Here is a 22475-nt window from a genome sequence, read left to right as displayed (position 1 = left end):
TGTGCATGCATTAATGCTTGCTACAAATGTAAATGCATACATAGTTATACCAAGAAGCACCCATGCATACCCATTTTGTTAATTACTTTGAGTACTCTTCAGCTCCTTCAGCCGTGATTGGGCTAGCTCTGAATGTCACTGGCAGTCAGTTGATTGTCAACTGGCACACTCCCTCCACTCCTAATGGAGTTATCATCGGCTACAACGTGGTTCTGTCTGGAGTCAACCTCGCCAACAATGGAGCAATTACCATCACTCCAAACTCAGCCACTATCAATGAAACAAGCTACACTGTGGACCACACCTCCATTCCCTATTCAGACTACACAGCCGTTGTGTTTGCATCCACCAATGTTGGGCCAGGTCCTATGACAACAGTTATCGTGCAGACCCCTGAAGAAGGTAAGTGATATCATGCGTACATTATACTAACAACTTAGTCATACTTCAGCTCCTACTCCCGTGCAAGAACTAGAGCTGGTGATCAATGACACCCACTTGATTGTCAGCTGGATGGCCCCGATGATGCCTAATGGAGTTATCATCGGCTACAATGTGACTCTGTCTGGAATCAACCTCGCCAACAGTACAGAGATTGGAATTGATCCAAGCTCAGCCATTGTCACGGACACTAACTACACTGTGGCCCACACCTCCATCCCCTATTCAGACTACACAGCCGTTGTGTTTGCATCCACCATTGCTGGAGACAGTACTAATGAAACGTCCACTATACAAACCCCTGAAGAAGGTACTATATATATGATAGCCAAATACTTGATACATTGCTTATTTTGATTGCATTCTTTCAGCTCCTACTCCCGTGCAAAGGCTAGCTCTGGTAGTCAATGACACCCACTTGATTGTCACCTGGATTGCCCCGATGAGTCCTAATGGAGTTATCATCGGCTACAACGTGACTCTGTCTGGAATCAACCTCGTCAACAGTATGGAGATTGGAATTGATCCAAACTCAGTCATTGTCACGGACACTAGCTACACTGTGGCCCACACCTCCATCCCCTATTCAGACTACACAGCCGTTGTGTTTGCATCCACCAGTGCTGGAGACAGTACTGAAGAAACAGTTACTGAGCAGACCCTTGAAGAAGGTATGATTTTGTATGACACGACAATGTACGTACCTATTGCCCATGCATAATCATTCACAACGTAGTTCTCATCTGTACACTTGTACACTTTAATCTCATACGAAACCATTATTCCCCCTCCCTCCCACGCACACACAATACTGTAGCCCCAAGTGCTGTGCAAGATCTGATGTCTATGTTCAACATCGTTGTTCCCACTTCATACAACGCAACCAGTGGTTTGTACGAAGGCATGCTCAGTATATCATGGTCTGAGCCTCTTACTCCCAATGGAGTCATCACTGGATACAGTTACACAGTCAAGGGGCCAACACCAAAGACTGATATAATAGTTAGTATGACTACTAATAGTACTAGCATCATGGTGGATGCCAGCCTGCTCCCTGCAAGGGAGTACACTGTGACAGTGACTGCATATACTACTCCAGGTCCTGGGGACTCATCAATGGTTACTATCACTGTGCCAGAAGCTAGTAAGTCAGCTGCTAACATGTGCGTGTGTGTGTGTGTGTGTGTGTGTGTGTCATGCTAAATAAAGGCATGCCCAATTAACTTGAGTGCCCACATTACTTTTAAAAGATGCATTTTGTAGCTCTTTGATAGTTCATTTAACAGCATGTTTAAACCAGGGAATGCTTTCAGGCCCAAATCTTCTGTTTTTGAAGAAAAAGCATGGGCTATAATAGAGTGTTTTGATAGAACTAATTTTGTTTGCCCCATAATGTTATTGTTAGGATTGCCCACTTTTCAAAGCTAAATTAGTCTAGCTCTTGATATCTCTCTCTAACGGTGTGCGCAGATCAACAAGAACCAAGCAAGACTTGGGTTTTTCCAGCTGCCTTTTTAAATTAATTGCATAACTTGACTTTGATACTCTCCCTCCTCCAGTTCCCAGTCCAGTGACCAACCTGATGCTGGTGATGACAAACTCCTCCTCCCTGACTGTCACTTGGGACCCTCCCAGCATGCCAAACGGGGACCTCACATACACTGCCACCCTCTCATACACTGACCTTGCTACTGGCACCATTAAAACAGTCCTCACGATGCAAACTACGGAAAATGATCGCAGTGTCATGTACAACTCTGAACCAATGACGTTCTTAGAACCTTACGCTCGGTACGATGTGGTTGTGATTGCATCGACAAGTGTGGGAAATTCTACAGTTACCATGGACAGTATCACCACTCCACAAGGAGGTGAGTTTGTTTGCAGTAGTCCCTCATTAATTATTGCTTCCACATTTTAATTGCTTCTCTTAATACATATATAACTCTGAAATCGTCATTTATTGCAGAGTCCGAGGCTCCTAGGAACATTACGATCATAGCTACGACCAACACAACTGTTATCGTCTCATGGGAGGCTCCCTTTGACCCTAATGGAGTCATCTTTGCCTACCGTATCACTGTACGGGACTCGAGCATGATGGTGGTCAGTAGCCAGAATGAGTCAAACACCACTTTTACATCAACCTTTGACAACCTGATCCCCTTCTCTACCTACACTGTGACTGTGAGACCACTCACTGGAGATAACGGAGAGATAGTGGGAGAGCCAGCAATGACTACCTTCATGACAGATACAGGAGGTAAAGTAACTACTGTCAGTAACAGTAAAACAAGGAGCATAAACATGAACAGTTGGTGTCATAATTATACAATCATGCTGTGTGTGCAACTACCACGTAATGCTGAGAGATTTAACATTATTTTTGAATTCCAATTCTCAGAATTATGATTTGGTAAAGTGTGTCTTAATTCTTAATTGTTGTTTATTATCCCCCCCCCCAGTTCCGACCACTCCTGAGAACCTGAATGTGCTAGTCTCCTCCTCCACTAGTCTGAATGTGACCTGGGACCCACCTAGTAGCCTCAATGCTCCCACTGTTAGCTACATCGTTCGCTATAGAAATGCTAGCAATGCTATCTTGGTACCAGGTTTAGTGGAAACCGAATTATTTATTGGTGGTTTGGAACCTTTCATGGAGTACTCTGTGTCAGTACAAGCTTGCTCTACAGAGGGTTGCAGTGACTTCACACTAGAGGTGGTCAGAGTAACAGGAGAAGCAGGTTAGTTGCTAGTAATACAGTAATGTTTGTTTGATATAATTATTGTGATGGCTTCCTTTGATATGCCTCCCCCCCTCTATGTGCACAGCTAGTAGATTGCAGTGCACTTTGCAACAGATAGCACACCTGGATGTGATCCACATTATTCAATTCATAGCTCTCGTGACCTGTTTAGTTAAAAGTTCTGTGATACACATACATACAGGCATGATAGTTACATTGCTGTTTTATCTTAATTATCAATTATCCCGGCCTCTAGGGTTTGCATAATTAAACATGAGTATGCAATGTCATGTGATCTCCCTCCTCCAGTTCCCAGTCCAGTGACCAACCTGATGCTGATGATGACAGACTCCTCCCTGACTGTCACTTGGGACCCTCCCAGCATGCCAAACGGGGACCTCACATACACCGCCACCTTCTCATACACTGACCTTGCTACTGGCATCAACGACACAGTACTCACGATGCAAACTACAGAGGAAGATGATCGCAGTGTCACGTACACCTCTGCACCATTAGAACCTTACGCTCGGTACGATGTGGTTGTGATTGCATCAACAAGTGTGGGAAACTCGGACCCAGCTACAGCAAGTGTATTCACAGCACAAGGAGGTAGGTACATGTATGTATGTGATACTGGCAACCTACAGTAGCTATGTGTGTTTATTTTTTGTACATTTTGGGAGTACTGGCATCAGCTCTGTAACTAGAGTTCTGGTGACCTAAATTCGTATTTGAGAGATAAAAGTATTTGCCAATTTGGCGATACCATGGATTATATATAGCCCATGGTCCAAGGCCGAAAAATGTCAAATTTAGGCTCCGAAGAAGTTTTGGATTGAAACATATCATTTGAAAGGTCTCTTTCTAAGCTTTCAGAAAATTAGAATATTTTTAACATTGGATGAACGGTACTCAAGTTAATGGCTGTTGAAAGATGTTCCCCCTCCACAATTTAATCAATGGTTCGGGGACTCTTTCAGCTGCTAAACTTGAATTCTGTGGATCCAATGTCAAAAATTTTATGATTTTATAAAAGCTCAGAAAAAGACCTTTCAAATGGTGTCATCAAACTTCGTATTTGAGAGATAAAAGTATTTGCCAATTTGGCGATACCATTGATTATAGCCCATGGTCCGAGGCCGAAAAATGTCAAATTTAGGCTCCGAAGAAGTTTTTGGATTGAAACATATCATTTGAAAGGTCTTTTTCTAAGCTTTCAGAAAATTAGAATATTTTTGACATTGGATGAACGGTACTCAAGTTAATGGCTGTTGAAAGATGTTCCCCCTCCACAATAATCAATGGTTCAACAATGTTATGATTTTCTGAAAGCTTAGAAGGAGCTCGTTCAGATGGTATGCTCAAATCCCAAATTTGAAATGTTCCATTTTCGGAAAAAGACCATGTTGAAATAGGCCCAGAATGGACATTTGATTTTATGACATCATCTGAAAGGCCTCTCCAACAGAACTAAAGTTATGGGCATCAAAGATTGCTGGGTTCATGTAGACTGTACATGTACATTGTACCTACGTAAGGTTGTTATAATGTTCATTCTCCTTTATTAGTGTCCGAGGCTCCTAGGAACTTGATGACCATACCAACCAACACAACTGTTGTCGTCACATGGGAGGCTCCCTCTGACCCTAATGGAGTCATATTTGCCTACTCTGTCACTCTACAGGACTCAGACATGACGGTGGACGATAGCCAGAATGAGTCAAACACCACTTTTATATCAACCTTTGACAACCTGATCCCCTTCTCTAACTACACTGTAATCGTGACAGCACTCACTGGAGATAATGGAGGGATAGTGGGAGAGCCAGCGATGGATACCTTCATGACAGATACAGGAAGTAAGATATTGGAATTGCTACATACATACATTGTAGCTCTCTTTGAGGCAATTGCCTTTTTTATCAGATCAGTTTTAACTTTTCCGCAGCATTTAGACATTAGCATAATATTGCACACACACACACATACACACACACACAGCTCCCTCCGCCCCTACACTCACCCTCCCCAACGCCACCTCCCCCACCACCATACAAGTGGAGTGGGCGGAACCATCTGTCTCTAACGGCATCATAACAACATACTTAGTCACCTACATAGTAACAGATGCTGATGAATCCACAATACAAACTATTACCACTAATGACATCATCACGTCTCTAGAGCTGACTAATCTCACGGTGTTCACTAACTACAGCGTGTTCGTACGTGCTGCGACCACTCTAGTCGGACCCCCCAGCGAGACCGTTACCGTGGTGACTCAAGAGGACGGTATGGCTTCATACGCCCACTCACTAGCATAGAGCACATTATACACAGCGTGCTGGTACAATTAAATATTGAAAAGCCTATCTAACAATGTGTTTAAATTAGTGGTAGCTATTATATAGATTGAATGTTCCACGCTCAAACAAAAGCATAGGCTATTTTAGAGCAATACGTTAGAAATGGGCTTGTTTTTCAAGAGCTGTCTTTGACTGGGCATAACTTGACTTATAAGAATATCTATTTCAGAATGTACATACCAGTACTGTTCACTCCCCTCCCCCTCCCTCGTGCAGTTCCTGGATCCCCCCTCAACCTAATGGCACTAGAGCTCAGCTCCACCTCTATCAATGTATCCTGGACGGCCCCCTCTCAACGCAACGGCATCTTACTCTCATACACTGTCTACTACGCTATCGATAATCTGGATGCCTCAAATGGTGAAGAACAGATGTTGGCTGTGGATGTCTTAGAGGATATGGAAATGCAATTTGTTGTGTTGGAGAATCTGACTGAGTTCACTAGCTACAGAGTGGAAGTATCTGCAAGTACAGTTGCCGGAGAAGGGGGGCGCTCCAGTGGGGTTCCCGTGACAACCGATCCCGACAGCGCTAGCCCTCCGAGATTTGTAAATGTGATGATCATCAGTTCAACTGCTATTGAAGTTAGCTTCAGCTACCCCTCAATACCACGTGGACAAATCTCCGGCTATTTAATCGAATATGGAATTTCCGAAACAGACCTTTTACTTCATTTCGGTTCCAATTTGACCGTTTTAAATCATACGCTTGACACCTTGAATGATATGAGCAATCAAAGTGTGACGATAGACTCTCTGCTTCCATTCACACACTACGTGTTCCGAGTTGCAGCATACTCATTCTCTGATACTCCATTCCGGATTCATACCGGAGTCTTCAGTTTAGACACTGTTGCAGTTAGAACAGACGAAGATTGTAAGTTGGACAGCTTGCAGCTACAGTCAATATACAACATGTAGTATGCATGCATGTACATGTATATGTACAACTTATTCAGACACTGAAATTATACTTTTGTGTTTCGTATCACTCTCACCACCAATTATTATTCACACACACACACACACACACACACACACCCACTCATAGTACCAACCGCTCCCCTCAACTTTGCCATGGAGCCGACGTCCGACTCCTCCCAGCTCACGGCGTCATGGCAACAGCCCACCCCCTCTAATGGCGTCATCACCGGCTACACTGTCTACTGTACTATAGTATCCACTATGGACGAGTCACCATCAGAAGATAATTTTGCAGTTTTTGCCCTTCTAACTAGTGCAAATCTCGGAGTGATGATTAATGATTTGCAGCCTTTCACGTACTACCAGTGTTTTGTGTCGGCTAATACGAATGTAGGGAAGGGGCCTGGCTCTAACAGGAACACCACTCGTACCATACAAGATGGTGAGTATATATACATAACTACCGTACAAACGGGTTTCAAATGCCCGAGGTTTAGTCGATTGCGAATGACACGTATTGTACAAGCCTGATTGCGTTTCAACTATTGTGAAATACATGCGCATGCTCACTCTTTGTGCTTTCGATTGCTGTAATTATGCGAAAATTTGCAATCGAAAGAACGTCGCATTTGAAACCCAATACGGTAAATGTATTGTGGCCTTGATTGTGTTGTAACATCACGCCCACACACACACACAGCTCCGGACGCTCCCCCACAGAACCTCGCACTAACTCCCCTCACGTCCACCAGTGTCAACGTCACGTGGGAGGCTCCACCCATTGAGAATCAGCGAGGGATTCTCACCATATACACCATATCTTATCAGATGGAAGGGATCACAACGTCAGCCATTAGTATGACTGTGGAAGCTAGTGTATTGTTTTTGGAGCTGACTGGTTTAGAGAAGTTTACAATGTACAGTGTTAACGTTAGTGCTAGCACTATGATTGGATCGGGACCAGTTGCCGTGGAGACCGTCAAAACTCTATCAGACAGTGAGTGTATCGGGATCAAGTCCGACTTGTCAAATACCCCATCCATATAGTACTGAAGTTATGTGTATGTATAAGCTTGAGCTAATGTGTACCAAGAGCAGATACTCTTATCTACGCTTGACTTGGAAATTCATGAGATGAGGTAGTCCCATGCAATGTACCGAATAATTACATGTAAATTTGACATAGCTGGCCCTTAAACATTTCCTTCTATTTATTATTATTTACATGGGACTATTTAATTTTTATAATCATGTTTTGTGGTTAATATCTCAATGTTCCTCCCGCACAGCTCCCTCCATGCCACTCAACCTGGGCTACAGCAACGACACCTCCACTAGTGTTAACCTCACCTGGGACATGCCCACTAGTCCGAATGGAGTTATCGAATCCTACACTCTGCAAATAGACGATGTATCAACTATTTCCACGCCTGTTTCAGTACCAAATGTGACGAATATCAACGGGAGTTTGACAGTATACACATTGACAGGATTGCTTCCATTTCATACGTACGAGCTGGTGTTGTACGCACTCACGGACAGAGGGGCGGGGCCTGGGAGCACCCCCCTCACTGTCTACACACTGGAGGACTGTAAGTGGGTGGGAGTGGGGAAGATGTGGGGGGAGGGGTAGTATCAAAGATGGAAAGAAGAAAAATTTCTGTATTTTTTAGCTTTTTGTGATTACCTCATTTTTTGGGAGCATTCTCATTTTGAAAATGACGTTACGTTACATGAATCTTGTAACTCATGAAATGCATTTTCCTTCTCTCTCCTTATAGTACCAACTTCCCCTCTGAACTTTACACTGTCAGTGGTAACATCCACCCAACTAATGGCCAGCTGGTCCCCACCAAACCCAGTGAGGGGACACATCACAGCCTACACTGTCTACTGCAACTCATCAGCCCAGCAGGCCTACCCTGAGATCAGTAACAGTGCGGTTTTAGCATCAATCACAGTCGATGGTGACTCTACTATGATGTCTATTCCTGAACTGACTCCGTTCACGTCATATGACTGTCATGTGACTGCCAGTACGTCTGTTGGGGAGGGGCCACCTTCCAATACTGACACTGCAATAACAGCTGAAGCAGGTACATGTATACATGCGTGTATTGTAGTTAATTTTATGCTGTTTTATAATAATATCTGTAATGCCCCCCACAGCTCCTAGCGACCCCCACATAACTAATTACCTATATAATGCCCCCCACAGCTCCTAGCAACGCTCCACAAAATTTCCAAGCAGACATAATTAATTCAATTCAAGTTACCCTCTCCTGGTCAAGACCCCCCACTCCCAATGGAGTCATAACACGTTACACGGTTACCTATAGCAACGAGACTTCTACAGATATCAGCATGATGGTGGATTATACTGAGATGGTGACTGGCTACATTGTGGATGGTCTCAATGAGTTCACTGTCTATGTGTTCCGTGTGACTGCCACTACAGCAGCTGGCACAGGCCCTGAGGCTGTACTGAACCTGACTACAGCTCAAGATAGTACGTACTGTAACAATGGTGTAGCTATTTGTCAGAAGTACATACGCAGTATTGATTTGTATTGTACTCCCCCACATCCACACACACTCTCACACACCCCCCACACATACCCACACACATCCACACATACCCACACTCTCACACACACGCACACACACACAGTACCGAGTGCTCCTCCTCAAATGCTAAATGCTGCTTTCATTGACTCCACCGCTCTCTCTGTTAACTGGCTACCTCCTCCCGAACAAGACCAAAACGGCGAGATACTCAACTACCAACTTACCTACCAAGTAAATGGCACTACCGATGCCATAGAAACAATGATAACTGTGTCCGGATTGAATACAACAATAGAAGGATTAGAGATATTCACACTATACCTGGTGTCTGTGAGACCTCAGACAGTGGTTGGATTGGGACCAACAGCTGTGGTTGTTGTAAGAACCGACTCGACAAGTACGCTGCTATTTACGTATATGTTAAGTGGTGCACTATATTTAAGAAGTGCTTATAAATAACCAGAGCTGTACACCATAGCAATTTGGCGTGGTCCATTTATTGAAATCTAGGCACAAAACTTTATGCATCTTTAATTTTTACTCGCACAAAGTATTTGTTTCAATACGAATACTCCCAATTATGCAAAACACTCTAAATTATTTCTACAGGGCCTGGTCCTCCTCTATCCGTGGCTGCACCGGAAGTCACACCTACAAGCATCTTTGTAACCTGGGAGCCCCCATCTCCAGTTCGTGGTGACATAATCTCCTATAGCGTAGGGTACACTAGCAGTGTTCACACTGGCAATATGGAGAACATCACTGTGACTAGTGTCAACATCACTGGTCTTATGGAGGCTGTCCTGTACACTATCACTGTGTATGCTCATACTGATAAGGGCCGTGGTAATGGAGCCACGGTCGTGCAAATGACAGACGAACACTGTAAGTGATTATTCTGAATATTTCGATTATTATTATCTTAACAACATTTCCTCTTATCGTGTCGTATAGCGCAGGCACTTAAAAATAGCCTGAAATAGCCTCTAAAAGCATAAATTTCACGCTATTTGGTCAAATGACATTGTGTCTTCCGTTAGCTAAGCATTTTGTGTACCTAATTTTCTAACCCGCGAAAATTAAGCCACTCAAAAAGTTCACGCCATACGATAATCACATGACATGTACCCTCCCTCCCACACATAGTCCCTGATGAGCCCACCATGTTTCTAGCCGAAGTCCTTGATTCTAACGCTATTCGCCTGACCTGGAACGAACCTTCTGACCCTAACGGCGTTGTCCTTAGTTACCATCTCGATGCCTCAGTGAGTACTCAAGACTCTTATATCACAGAGACAGGTTTGGAAGATTTGGATAGTACGCTGGGTAATGGAGACCTGAGGGAGTTCGTGTTGACTGGACTTCACCCGTATGTGCAATACGTGTTTCGGTTGTCAGCTGCTACCAGTATCGGACAAGGAAATGCAACACTACCCAGGGAGCCTATGACTCCGGAAGCAGGTGTGTGTGGTGTGGGGTGTGTGGTGTGTGGGTGTGTGTTAGGACTGTGTAGTTATTGCTGTGTGGGTAGTTTCAAGTATGAATCTACATACAACATAGCATTTAATAAAAAAAAAAGTTCAGTATTGTCTCGATCATCATGTTATACATTCCTCGGTGTTGCTGTTATTTTATTTACCCTACACCATGTATATACATGTACATACAGTGTACATGCATGTACATGTACATGTATACTGTGAATGGTGTATACTAAACACCAGGTGTGTGCAGCCTAAACACCACAATGTACCTCCCTGCAGCACCTGCCCAGTCAGTGAGCAACATTATTGCCATCGCTGATAGTTCCACTTCAGTGAATCTCACCTGGATCCCACCCCCACGCACGTTCTGGAATGGACCAATCACTTCTTACATTATAGGTAAACACTTTATGCACCGTATAGCAAGTAAATTTGGCGATTTTGGTGATGGTTGCCAAAATTATTTTAGTTGCAATAATTATATCGCATAATTATAATTATAATTTTCTGAAAGCTTAGAAAAAGACCTTTCAAATGATATGTTTCAATCCAAAACCTCTTCGGAGCCTAAATTTGACATTTTTCGGCCTCGGACCATGGTATCGCCAAATTGGCAAATACTTTTATCTCTCAAATATGAAGTTTGATGACACCATTTGAAAGGTCTTTTTCTGAGCTTTCAGAAAATCATAAAATTTTTGACATTGGATCCACAGAATTCAAGTTATAGCAGCTGAAAGAGTCCCCGAACCATTGATTAAATTTGGAGGGGGAACATCTTTCAACAGCCATTAACTTGAGTACCGTTCATCCAATGTCAAAAATATTCTAATTTTCTGAAAGCTTAGAAAGAGACCTTTCAAATGATATGTTTCAATCCAAAACTTCTTCGGAACCTAAATTTGACATTTTTCGGCCTCGGACCATGGGCTATATATAATCCATGATATCGCCAAATTGGCAAATACTTTAATCTCTCAAATACGAAGTTTGATGACACCATTTGAAAGGTCTTTTTCTGAGCTTTCAGAAAATCATAAAATTTTTGACATTGGATCCACAGAATTCAAGTTATAGCAGCTGAAAGAGTTCCCGAACCATTGATTAAATTGTGGAGGGGGAACATCTTTCAACAGCCATTAACTTGAGTACCGTTCATCCAATATCAAAAATATTCTAATTTTCTGAAAGCTTAGAAAGAGACCTTTCAAATGATATGTTTCAATCCAAAACTTCTTCGGAACCTAAATTTGACATTTTTCGGCCTCGGACCATGGGCTATAATCCATGGTATCGCCAAATTGGCAAATACTTTTATCTCTCAAATACGAAGTTTGATGACACCATTTGAAAGGTCTTTTTCTGAGCTTTCAGAAAATCATAAAATTTTTGACATTGGATCCACAGAATTCAAGTTATAGCAGCTGAAAGAGTCCCCGAACCATTGATTAAATTGTGGAGGGGGAACATCTTTCAACAGCCATTAACTTGAGTACCGTTCATCCAATATCAAAAATATTCTAATTTTCTGAAAGCTTAGAAAGAGACCTTTCAAATGATATGTTTCAATCCAAAACTTCTTCGGAACCTAAATTTGACATTTTTCGGCCTCGGACCATGGGCTATAATCCATGGTATCGCCAAATTGGCAAATACTTTTATCTCTCAAATACGAAGTTTGATGACACCATTTGAAAGGTCTTTTTCTGAGCTTTCAGAAAACCTAAAATTTTTGACATTGAATCCACAGAATTCAAGTTATAGCAGTCCCCGAACCATTGATTAAATTGTGGAGGGGGAACATCTTTCAACAGCCATTAACTTGAGTACCGTTCATCCAATGTCAAAAATATTCTAATTTTCTGAAAGCTTAGAAAGAGACCTTTCAAATGATGTGTTTCAATCCAAAACTTCTTCGGAGCCTAAATTTGACATTTTTCGGCCTCGGACCATGGGCTATAATCCATGGTATCGCCAAATTGGCAAATACTTTTATCTCTCAAATACGAAGTTTGATGACACCATTTGAAAGGTCTTTTTCTGAGCTTTCAGAAAATCATAAAATTTTTGACATTGGATCCACAGAATTCAAGTTATAGCAGCTGAAAGAGTCCCCGAACCATTGATTAAATTGTGGAGGGGGAACATCTTTCAACAGCCATTAACTTGAGTACCGTTCATCCAATATCAAAAATATTCTAATTTTCTGAAAGCTTAGAAAGAGACCTTTCAAATGATATGTTTCAATCCAAAACTTCTTCGGAACCTAAATTTGACATTTTTCGGCCTCGGACCATGGGCTATAATCCATGGTATCGCCAAATTGGCAAATACTTTTATCTCTCAAATACGAAGTTTGATGACACCATTTGAAAGGTCTTTTTCTGAGCTTTCAGAAAACCTAAAATTTTTGACATTGAATCCACAGAATTCAAGTTATAGCAGTCCCCGAACCATTGATTAAATTGTGGAGGGGGAACATCTTTCAACAGCCATTAACTTGAGTACCGTTCATCCAATGTCAAAAATATTCTAATTTTCTGAAAGCTTAGAAAGAGACCTTTCAAATGATGTGTTTCAATCCAAAACTTCTTCGGAGCCTAAATTTGACATTTTTCGGCCTCGGACCATGGGCTATAATCCATGGTATCGCCAAATTGGCAAATACTTTAATCTCTCAAATACGAAGTTTGATGACACCATTTGAAAGGTCTTTTTCTGAGCTTTCAGAAAACCTAAAATTTTGACATTGGATCCACAGAATTCAAGTTATAGCAGTCCCTGAACCATTGATTAAATTGTGGAGGGGGAACATCTTTCAACAGCCATTAACTTGAGTACCGTTCATCCAATGTCAAAAATATTCTAATTTTCTGAAAGCTTAGAAAAAGACCTTTCAAATGATATTTCAATGCAATTGAACTCTTATGAGTTCAATTGCCTCCTTTTCCGCTATACGGTATATAAAAACTATTATTCATTCTCTATAACCTCCCTCTATTTCAGATTACACTCCAGTCAACAACTGTAGTAACGAACAGGTTGCTATCAACTACACCTCAAATGGTAGCCGCACTCTAACTGAGCTCATGAATCCAGCTGACCCCAGGAATGCGACTAGTCTAGTGGACGAGTTGCTATTGGTTACCGATCTAGAGGAATTCATTAGCTATCGGTTCACTGTTGCCATAACAACCAGTGCTGGCTCAATGCCAAGTATAGACAGTGGATGTATACGAACAAACCCAACAGGTAACAAAGTTTACTATATTTTATGTGGGTGTGGTCTTTATAATTATTTTTACATGTGCAATAAAATGGTGCGATTGTCTATGTACATGTACTCATTTCACCGCCCACACCACACACCACACACACGTGTAGCACCTGCTGTTGCCCCGGAAGTAGCACCACTGACAGTGACCTCCAACACAAGTGCTACTCTCAAGTGGGAGGAGCTTCCTATCATACAACGCAACGGAATTATCTCTCATTACATAATCAAGCTCTCTAACGACAGAGACAACTCCACACAGCTGTACAACACAACCAACCTGTCATTGAACTTGACAGGTAACTTATAATTATTTATAGAGAACTGTTTCTACTTGCTTGCCATCAACACTTCTTTGTCCGAACCAAAGTTTTGTTCTTAATGTTGAAAAGTCATATTGTACGTAATTTTAGACAAATTCCATAACTTTATTGTAGTATACATGTAATTGATGATCAACTGTTAATGTTACTACAATGTATGTTATCCCTACCACCAGGATTGGTGCCCTTCACAGTGTACAGTGCTGTAGTGTCAGCTGTGAACCAGGAGGGGGAGGGGCCACCCTCACAGCCTCCTGTGTCAGCCATTACACTGCAGGGAGGTGAGGAAGAACCTGTCATGGCTCCTACATGTAGTTGCATATACGAACTATAAAAATTATGTTGAGTACCAAAATTGTTCTTATATCTCGATTGTGTGTACGTAGTATAATGATTATCACATACTGTACATGGATCAGTACATTAATTTTATGCTTCTATTCCCCCCCCCCCCCCCCCCCCACACACACAGTACCTGAGGCTCCTACTGGTCTGACACTGACTGACCCATCTCCCACTTCACTGACAGTGAACTGGAACCAACCTAGCGAGTTCTTTGGAGTGCCCAGTCTTTACTACATCACATACAATGGGGAGAAAGCAGGGAGCACGGTAAGCCACGTACTGTATAAAGCTAGCAGAATAGCAAGCGTCTACATGTAGTAATAATGATTGGCCTATATACACACTACCAGCAATTTTCACACTAAATTTTACAAACACAGTTGACTTTAAGTTTAAGTTTCTTCTAATTTAGTGTGCATGCATGTATGTGTAGATTGCTATTATACTTCATGTTACAAATGTATCTATGTTTGTCAAGAGCGCATAAAAGAAATTCTCTTTTATGCGCTCTTGATGTTCGTAGAAAGCAATTTATATAATTATATAGGCCTTGTGTATAAGTTAAGTGTACCCTCCCCGCACACACTTTCAGAACAAAATAACGGTCAATGTTAGCAGCACAAGTACCTCAATCACTCTGAGCCAGCTGGTTGGAGACAACACATACACTGTCTCTGTAGAGGCGTCCACTGAGGGGGCAGGGAGAGGACCACTCATCACTAGAACGGCCGACCTTCCTGCTGGAGCATGTGAGTTCCCACGGATAATAGCCCATGGTCCAGGCCGACAAATGACAATTATCCCCATATAAATTATAGAAAGGTCTCTTTCTAAGCTTCAGAAAATTATAAAATTGTTAATCAATGATACTAAAGTTATAGCTACTGAAATATATTTAACTATCATGTAATCGATCATGTATATTATCAACGTGTTCGGTTGTTCCCCTGCAGCCCCTGTGGTGGTTGTGACTCCAGAGACTGTAGCTATAGTACCAGTGGCTGCAACGGATGCTTTAGGGCGTCCGATGGTAGCCAGTCCCTCCTCCATTCCTATCAGCTTCGAGATCTTACCAGAGCAACAGGTCAACGGTCCGGTCGACGAGTGAGTGTGTGGGTGTGTGTGAGAGGGTGTGCTGTGTGGGTGTGTTGTATGTGCTGTGTGCTGGGTGTGTGTGTTCGGGGTGTCCTTTTCCTGTAGCTATGTGTACATGTATGTTCAAGCCTTTAACAACATTTAAGAACATAGAGATTTCAGCATTTTGCTACATTTTGCTACAATGATACATTATTCCTGAAACAACTCTCGTCCACACAGAGTATTGATATTTGTTCAACGACAACCTAGCAACAATCGTGCAATAGGGACTTACTATGACAACACTCTGCTCACCAGTGATTGGTCCAGATACCCCTCTGTCAAAATCATCCCACCATCGTCCGGAGGGGTAGGTGGAGTTACAATTTAATGTCTAAAGACGTTTCAGTTCTAGCTGCTATCTAGAATAAAAGCGGCTTGTTCATAATTTTAGTAGCTTTTAGAGTAATTCTGTATTTCTGGTGCATAGTTTAATTCACGCCCCTACACCACACACACACACACACACACACACACACACACACACACACACACACAACACACACACACAGCGCAAGAAGAGAGCTGAGGGAGGTATACCAATCTCGGTAGATATTGGAGGTGTTGACGATTGTGGTCCGGAGGATGAGGTGTGTAACGGGCCACTGGTACCTGGTACCGATTACTCAGTCGGCTACAGGCTCATTGCTGGAGGCCAGTCCACTGATTATGAGTTCCCAACGAATGCTACGTTTTCTACAGGTACATGTATATACATATAAAAACGTACCAATTGTAAGTAAGGTAATCAGTGATGGATTATATCTATCAGTTGAAGCCTTGCGTTACATTATTTCTTGAGAACTCCATTATTCTAATATCCCTTGTCAAAGATACCTCAAAGAGTACCATTATTTGTGACTCTGGCAACCTACATGTACAATGTATAACTGTAATTTTTCAAGTTGTCTATAGTCTTAACTGAATTAGTTTTGATTATAATGTGATCTTTACACACACAAAATATTAGCCGAGGCTGAAACAAGTCCTGTGGCTATCATTGCGGCCATTATTGTCGTGGTGTTGGTCATCATCATAGTAATCGTTGTCATTATTCTAATTGTCGTCTGTGTACGCCGAAATAGACGTGGAAAGTTCGAAATGTAAGTACCTTGGATAAATCTTTCACAATCCACACATGCACCCACACAACACACACACAACACACACAGTGTCACAAGCCATAAGAACGGAGGCGCACAGAAGCTGATTCCACGAGACAATGGCCATGGTGTACCTGCCCTTGGTCCCTCGGAAACCAATATTGTGCCCCTGAGTGAGACACTCTCAGCCGGGAGCACCCCCACCAAGTTCCCCACCCTCCCACGGGCCAACTCCAGGAAGATACACATCAAGGAGTTCAAAGCTTACCTGACTGATATGCTCGACGATTCAGGCTACAAGTTCTCAGAGGAGTACGAGGTAGAAGCGTGACCCGGCTGTTCAGTTACAATTATCCAATAAAGATATATTGTAGCTCTTTTTTGATAGCTCTATCCAATGGTGTGCTTAAATCAGGGATTGCTCTTAGGCCCAAATCTTCTGAAAAAGCATGGGCTATATATAATAGGGTGTTTTTCTGCCGGTTTTGATAGCTACGTATCATTTTGATTGCTAGTTGTGATTGTCTAATTTCAATTTTAAAAGATGCATTTTGTAGTTCCTTTGATACCTTTATCTAAATGGCAGTTTTTTACATATGTAAATCAATGATACTTTCTTAATTGCCAAAACTTATTGCAAGTACAATATAATTATGTTTTTCTCCTCTTCTCCTTTTCTCCAGAGAGTGACTGAGGTTGGATTGGACCATGCTAAGGAAGCCTCCCTGATGGCTGATAACAGGGCTAAGAATCGCTACACCAACATCCTGGCGTACGACCACTCACGCGTGAAGCTGTCCTTCGTGGATGATGAACCCGGCTCAGACTACATCAATGCCTGCTATATACCGGTGAGTGGGAAGGGCCAGCTGTGTTGAAGGAAGGTACACTGTTAGGAAATAAATACGTACCTTATGACAGAATAAACTGACCTAGGACGTGCATGTATGCGAGCAGTATATTCACTATGTACATGCTGGGAGCTACCCACTGTACAGTGTCTAGTTGACTTAATTGTAGCTCAATGTCTGATACTCATGAACTAAATTATTCATTCTCTCAGTGCAGTTGAATCTACCGTATACCTATGTATTTTGCTAGTATAGTATCCACTGCCCTCTATTGTCCCCCAGGGCTATCGAATGAGGCGTGCGTATTTGGCCACCCAAGGTCCACTGCCCGCCACCTTCGATGACTTCTGGAGAATGGTGTGGGAGCACAACACACACATCATCGTTATGCTGACTCAGCTCGTTGAAAGGGGAAGGGTAAGAGAAAGGAAGCTATCATATTACTTAATGTCGTTTAACGTAATGGTTGATTAATGCACGCAAAATTTTAAATCGGTAGAGCAGAATAAATTGAATGGTGGTACTGTCAATAACAGCTGGTGTACGGTATAACAATGCATGATGCTTAGTACCCATGCACTCCTCTCCCTTTCAGACCAAGTGTCATCGTTACTGGCCCGGGACAGATCCCTCTGTGTACGGGGACATTGCTGTGGAGCTCATTAGTGAACACGAGAAAGAGGACTGGACTGTTCGAGAGTTCAAACTCAGCTCGGTGAGTCGCACCACCTGATTGGTTGGTTGGTTGGTGTGGGGGAGACAGCCATTAGTTACAAGGGGTGGTGTGGGGGGAGACTAGCCATTGGTTAGAAGGGGTGGTGTGGGGGGAGACTAAGATTCAGACAATAAAAATATGAGCAAATACCAATAGCCACTGAGTTCAGAATAGTACAATTGATATCAAACTGATTTTTACATTTCTCCAGGTGGACAGGAAGACACGATTGGTTCGTCACTTCCAGTTCACCTCTTGGCCTGATCACGGTGTACCAGACACTCCAATAGCAGCCATCGACTTTGTCAAGACAGTGCGTAACTATGTGGCCCCTAACCACGGAGCTTTCGTTGTACATTGCAGGTAAGAGGAATAATTACCAACTTTGAGCGCCTATATACAACTACAACTCTAGTTGGGATTGTTCAATTTCAATAGATGATGCATTTTGTAGCTCTTTGATAGTTGATCTAATGCATGGTGTGTGTGTTATAAACAAACCAGCAATGCTTTCTGGTACAAATCTACCAATAAAAAAGTATCTTGAAAGTGAAACCAAACCTTCCACTACACTACACACACACACACACACACACACACACACACACACACACACACACACACACACACACACACACACACACACAGTGCTGGTGTGGGCAGGACCGGCTGTTTCGTGGCTCTGGACACTCTCCTCCAGCAGATGAAAGACCACGATTGGTTGGACATTCTGAGCCTGGCGTGTGAGATGAGGCAACACAGGAATCACATGATACAGACTGAGGTTAGTCTCATAATAAGTTCAGTGATCGCTTTTGGATCGAACTTTTCCATTATTAAAAAAAAACATGAGCTACGGAGATACTAATACAGTAATTAGGCATGTTTTGATCGCTACAAAATATAACTTGTTGCTCGTAACTTGATAGAACTGTGAATTTTCATAAAAGTCAATATTTGCTTATAGGCATTACACTGTTTCCTCTATACTGGCTTCTGTGTGCTGTATCTGTTGTGTGTTAAGTCACAAATGCGCAGCCTTCAATAGAAGCCCATATATGTAGTTGTGTAGTTTTTGTCCACTCTTAATCACATGAGCATTGATCAGAATGATGTAATCCATTGATGTACTGTACCTATACAGTTGTGTATAATACATGTACATGTACATGCACGTACTTCCTACACTTATACTTCCTATGCTCAATACCAGCTACCGTATTACTAGAATTTTTGCGAGCATCAAACATATGTAAACTTTGTGAGGGTTGATCAATTTGCAACAATAAAATCGCAAAACCTAAATTAGTACTAGTAAATACACAAGATCCTTACCAGAACGCAATAGTTAGATCGCTAAGGGTCAAATTTTCTGCTGATTTGGCTCATTCACAAAGGTTTTTCACCCGCAAAATGTTCTAGTAATACGGTAATGCACATTCAATTTACCAGCTGTATATATAACATTTCACAACACTGATACTATTGACCCCCCTCCCCCCTCCCCTCAGGCACAGTACGTGTTCATCCACAAGGCAATACAAGAAGTGCTGGAGGCTGAAGCTGGGATGAATGGAGGAGGCCTCTCTCAGAATGGGTTCTCTCAGTCGGGCAACTACCCCATCTACGTGAATCGTAAGTAGACACCAGAACTGGCAAATCTTTTGGCTATAAATTAGTATTCTAGTGCACATGCTATCCCCTAGCTACTTTAGAGTGTGTGCCAGCTGCATGGTTTACTAGTGAAGTGTGTACACTAGTTTTATTGCATCCATAAATACAGACAATTATACTATACAAAGTTGACTGAATAGCTAGTATCAGGAGTACATGTACATGAAGCACTCCTGCTAATTATATTATACACAAGGCTTAGTGATGATATAATGTGTTTCTCCGTACAGAGTTTGCAGATGATCAGAATACTCAAATGACTGACTATTATGCCGAAGACTTCCTGAGTGATGAGACTCACATGTGACATTGTCTCGAGCGTCACTTTTAATTATTAATTTGAATCAATGTTTTTTTATGTGTTTATATAATTTTGTATAATTATTATAGAACTTGTTTCCATAGTGATCAACAAGAGCGTGTATTGTATGTACTATACATTCACAATCAAACTACCAACAATTTTTGTTTTCTATGTAGTTCCCAGTCACTTAATTATGATCAGTATTATATAAAATTTATATTTTTGTCTAATTTACCCAAAAAATTAATAGAATACTTGCGACATAATTCTTTATAAAAAGACGATCAAGACGATCAAGTATATACAAAAATAAAAGGACAATCGATTACTTAACATTAATAAATAATATACGGGGCATCACACATCATCATTCCAGTTCTAATGGAGCCGACTAAAAGTTTCTTGTTGTGGTATAAACCTGCTGACGTGGCACTAATCATCTTCCCACTCGTTGAGAACACCTCCTCAACTTGAGAGTCATCAAACGGATACTCCGCCCCCTCGTTAACTGTCACATGTAGCACACGCCCACCACACGGTGTGCTAGTGGGATCACTGTGCTTCTTGTAGATCTCAAATTCCAGGGGCTTGGCGATTATCCCCACCCAAAGATGGCCGTTGATGGGACTCACGAATGTGTTATCTGGGGCAAGCTCGAGGAGTATAGACTGCATAGCAATAGAGACTGTCATACACACATACAGGAATCTACAATTACTATACCACAAATATGCAACTTTTGTTTACATGACATGACCATAGATATGTACATAGGGCAAGGCATAATTATACATTATTTTATCTTTGCTAGTTCTATAACAATTATTGGGTGCATCCAGTGAGTCAGATTCCTGACCTGTTGTCTTTGCAGTGTGTTGTCACAGTTTCTGGTGAGTGCAGTCACTGTACCTGGGACACACTCATTGATGTAGACAAACCTGCATGCATGCATGTGCAGTGCATGCAAATAGCAGCTAGTGCATGCAAATGCAAGTACAGAATGTCTCAATACTAATCGATGTTACGTTATCATCATACCATACACAGTATAAAGTATAAAGGTTAGACTACAATTGTACACCACACTACAAAAGCTTATATGCTTATCATACATCTCCCTCAACACACCTTCCATTGTTACTCTTGGATATTCCATTGCCATACCACAACCCATCAGCTGCAATCTTCACATGAACACTGTCGCCCTTAGCGTCCACGTACAAGATACTCCCGTACGATAATCTGAGAAAAACCTCAAAGATTTTGGCCGTAGGATTTTTGTAGTAATGATCGCGAGTGGTGTAAAGTATGTCTTTCTCTACAAGAACTAGATCATTGAGATTGTACATCACAGAATTTGAGATTGTCTTTCGATGTTCGAGGGATTTATTGTCAGGATGATAAATGAAACATTCAATGGCATCAAAATCCACTCGATGGTTCACGACATACAGGAGGTAGTCTCCCTCCTCGGTTACCCAGGAGCCAAGGCCGTGGGGGTTGAAATCAACTTTTGACAGAAACTCCCCCTCGAAGTTAAGTTTGACCGGGTGGGGGGTAGGGTGCTGGAGGTCCACCATGTAAATCCCAGCAGGGGGTTTCTCTGCATTGTTGAATATCTCCAACCCCTGAAAAATGTATGTATGGATATGCAATAATTTTGTTCTATTCACTATTGGCTGGGTATAATTTATATTAAGATAATTATTGAAACCATGCATTGTGAATATTTAATATTAAATTATACTCACACTGGAGACCATAACGTGATCGTTAGGGAAAAGAGCAAAGTCCTCTGATCCATTCACTGCAGGGAGACTGATCTAATAACTCTTAATTAACTTATTTGCTTACTTGGGAACATGGTGCAGTTGCCTGGAAAATGATCGTAAACTCTGGTGAAGAAATGGGCCTTAATTCTGTGATGACGAAATTGTGCAATTGAAAGCAGTGTTTGTGCAAAAATAGCTAAAATCTATGAGAAACCGTAGAAACCTTACAATGTATCCATGACAAATGCAGCCAACAGAGAGAGAATAGATATGAAAATGATCAATTTGAAGCCCATTTTTTTACTTCTGCAAATCTCAAATTATTTTTTCTCCTCACTTGACAAGCATACACACTGCTACAGTACTTCTTTCCTAGATCCTAAGAGCTTCTTGTTGGCCTCGCCTTTATAGATTTTAATTAGCAAAGGTCAAATTGATGTGTTGT

The 22475-nt window shown here is 41.9% G+C and overlaps 2 protein-coding genes across 4 annotated transcripts in view; one reads left to right on the top strand and one right to left on the bottom strand.

Annotated features, from left to right (window-relative positions):
• The window catches only part of LOC135343486 (phosphatidylinositol phosphatase PTPRQ-like), a 27599-nt gene extending 7075 nt beyond the window's left edge, over positions 1 to 20524 (top strand). For 2 of the 3 annotated variants that reach the window (XM_064540439.1, XM_064540440.1), the window contains 37 exons: positions 103 to 402; positions 452 to 751; positions 813 to 1112; positions 1259 to 1585; positions 2001 to 2312; positions 2411 to 2704; positions 2907 to 3185; positions 3498 to 3800; positions 4760 to 5050; positions 5193 to 5483; positions 5774 to 6433; positions 6608 to 6922; positions 7181 to 7477; positions 7770 to 8072; positions 8262 to 8576; positions 8699 to 8989; positions 9152 to 9445; positions 9658 to 9933; positions 10195 to 10509; positions 10812 to 10931; positions 13539 to 13784; positions 13917 to 14105; positions 14306 to 14410; positions 14602 to 14741; positions 15067 to 15223; positions 15428 to 15578; positions 15792 to 15921; positions 16124 to 16313; positions 16582 to 16714; positions 16784 to 17033; positions 17398 to 17565; positions 17848 to 17982; positions 18161 to 18280; positions 18492 to 18643; positions 18929 to 19064; positions 19792 to 19915; positions 20185 to 20524. In XM_064540439.1, the coding sequence (XP_064396509.1) occupies positions 103 to 402; positions 452 to 751; positions 813 to 1112; positions 1259 to 1585; positions 2001 to 2312; positions 2411 to 2704; positions 2907 to 3185; positions 3498 to 3800; positions 4760 to 5050; positions 5193 to 5483; positions 5774 to 6433; positions 6608 to 6922; positions 7181 to 7477; positions 7770 to 8072; positions 8262 to 8576; positions 8699 to 8989; positions 9152 to 9445; positions 9658 to 9933; positions 10195 to 10509; positions 10812 to 10931; positions 13539 to 13784; positions 13917 to 14105; positions 14306 to 14410; positions 14602 to 14741; positions 15067 to 15223; positions 15428 to 15578; positions 15792 to 15921; positions 16124 to 16313; positions 16582 to 16714; positions 16784 to 17033; positions 17398 to 17565; positions 17848 to 17982; positions 18161 to 18280; positions 18492 to 18643; positions 18929 to 19064; positions 19792 to 19915; positions 20185 to 20261 (8786 nt within the window). In that variant the 3' untranslated portion in view covers positions 20262 to 20524. The remainder of the gene's footprint in view (positions 1 to 102; positions 403 to 451; positions 752 to 812; positions 1113 to 1258; positions 1586 to 2000; positions 2313 to 2410; positions 2705 to 2906; positions 3186 to 3497; positions 3801 to 4759; positions 5051 to 5192; positions 5484 to 5773; positions 6434 to 6607; positions 6923 to 7180; positions 7478 to 7769; positions 8073 to 8261; positions 8577 to 8698; positions 8990 to 9151; positions 9446 to 9657; positions 9934 to 10194; positions 10510 to 10811; positions 10932 to 13538; positions 13785 to 13916; positions 14106 to 14305; positions 14411 to 14601; positions 14742 to 15066; positions 15224 to 15427; positions 15579 to 15791; positions 15922 to 16123; positions 16314 to 16581; positions 16715 to 16783; positions 17034 to 17397; positions 17566 to 17847; positions 17983 to 18160; positions 18281 to 18491; positions 18644 to 18928; positions 19065 to 19791; positions 19916 to 20184) is intronic. The other variant, XM_064540441.1, reaches the window with a different exon arrangement.
• Positions 20456 to 22475, bottom strand: LOC135343491 (serum paraoxonase/arylesterase 1-like). The gene is made up of 6 exons (XM_064540449.1): positions 22259 to 22475; positions 22113 to 22177; positions 22010 to 22065; positions 21387 to 21886; positions 21115 to 21196; positions 20456 to 20926 (listed from the first exon to the last, which is right to left on the bottom strand). The coding sequence occupies exons 1-6, from the start codon at positions 22324 to 22326 to the stop codon at positions 20594 to 20596; spliced, it is 1104 nt and encodes a 367-aa protein (XP_064396519.1). The 5' UTR covers positions 22327 to 22475; the 3' UTR covers positions 20456 to 20593.

The sequence above is a fragment of the Halichondria panicea genome, chromosome 11 (assembly GCF_963675165.1).
Source record: "Halichondria panicea chromosome 11, odHalPani1.1, whole genome shotgun sequence".
NCBI classification, from domain to species: Eukaryota; Metazoa; Porifera; class Demospongiae; order Suberitida; family Halichondriidae; genus Halichondria; species Halichondria panicea.
Note: the sequence above shows the minus strand (reverse complement) of the source record. Positions and strands in the feature narration are given on the sequence as shown.

Coding starts and splice junctions, on each gene's coding strand:
- LOC135343491 (XM_064540449.1), bottom strand. CDS start 22,326: ATGGGCTTCAAATTGATCATTTTCATATCTATTCTCTCTCTGTTGGCT. Junction 22,066..22,112: donor CAACTGCACCATGTTCCCAA/GTAAGCAAATAA, acceptor GTCTCCCTGCAG/TGAATGGATCAGAGGACTTT. Junction 21,887..22,009: donor ATCACGTTATGGTCTCCAGT/GTGAGTATAATT, acceptor TACATTTTTCAG/GGGTTGGAGATATTCAACAA.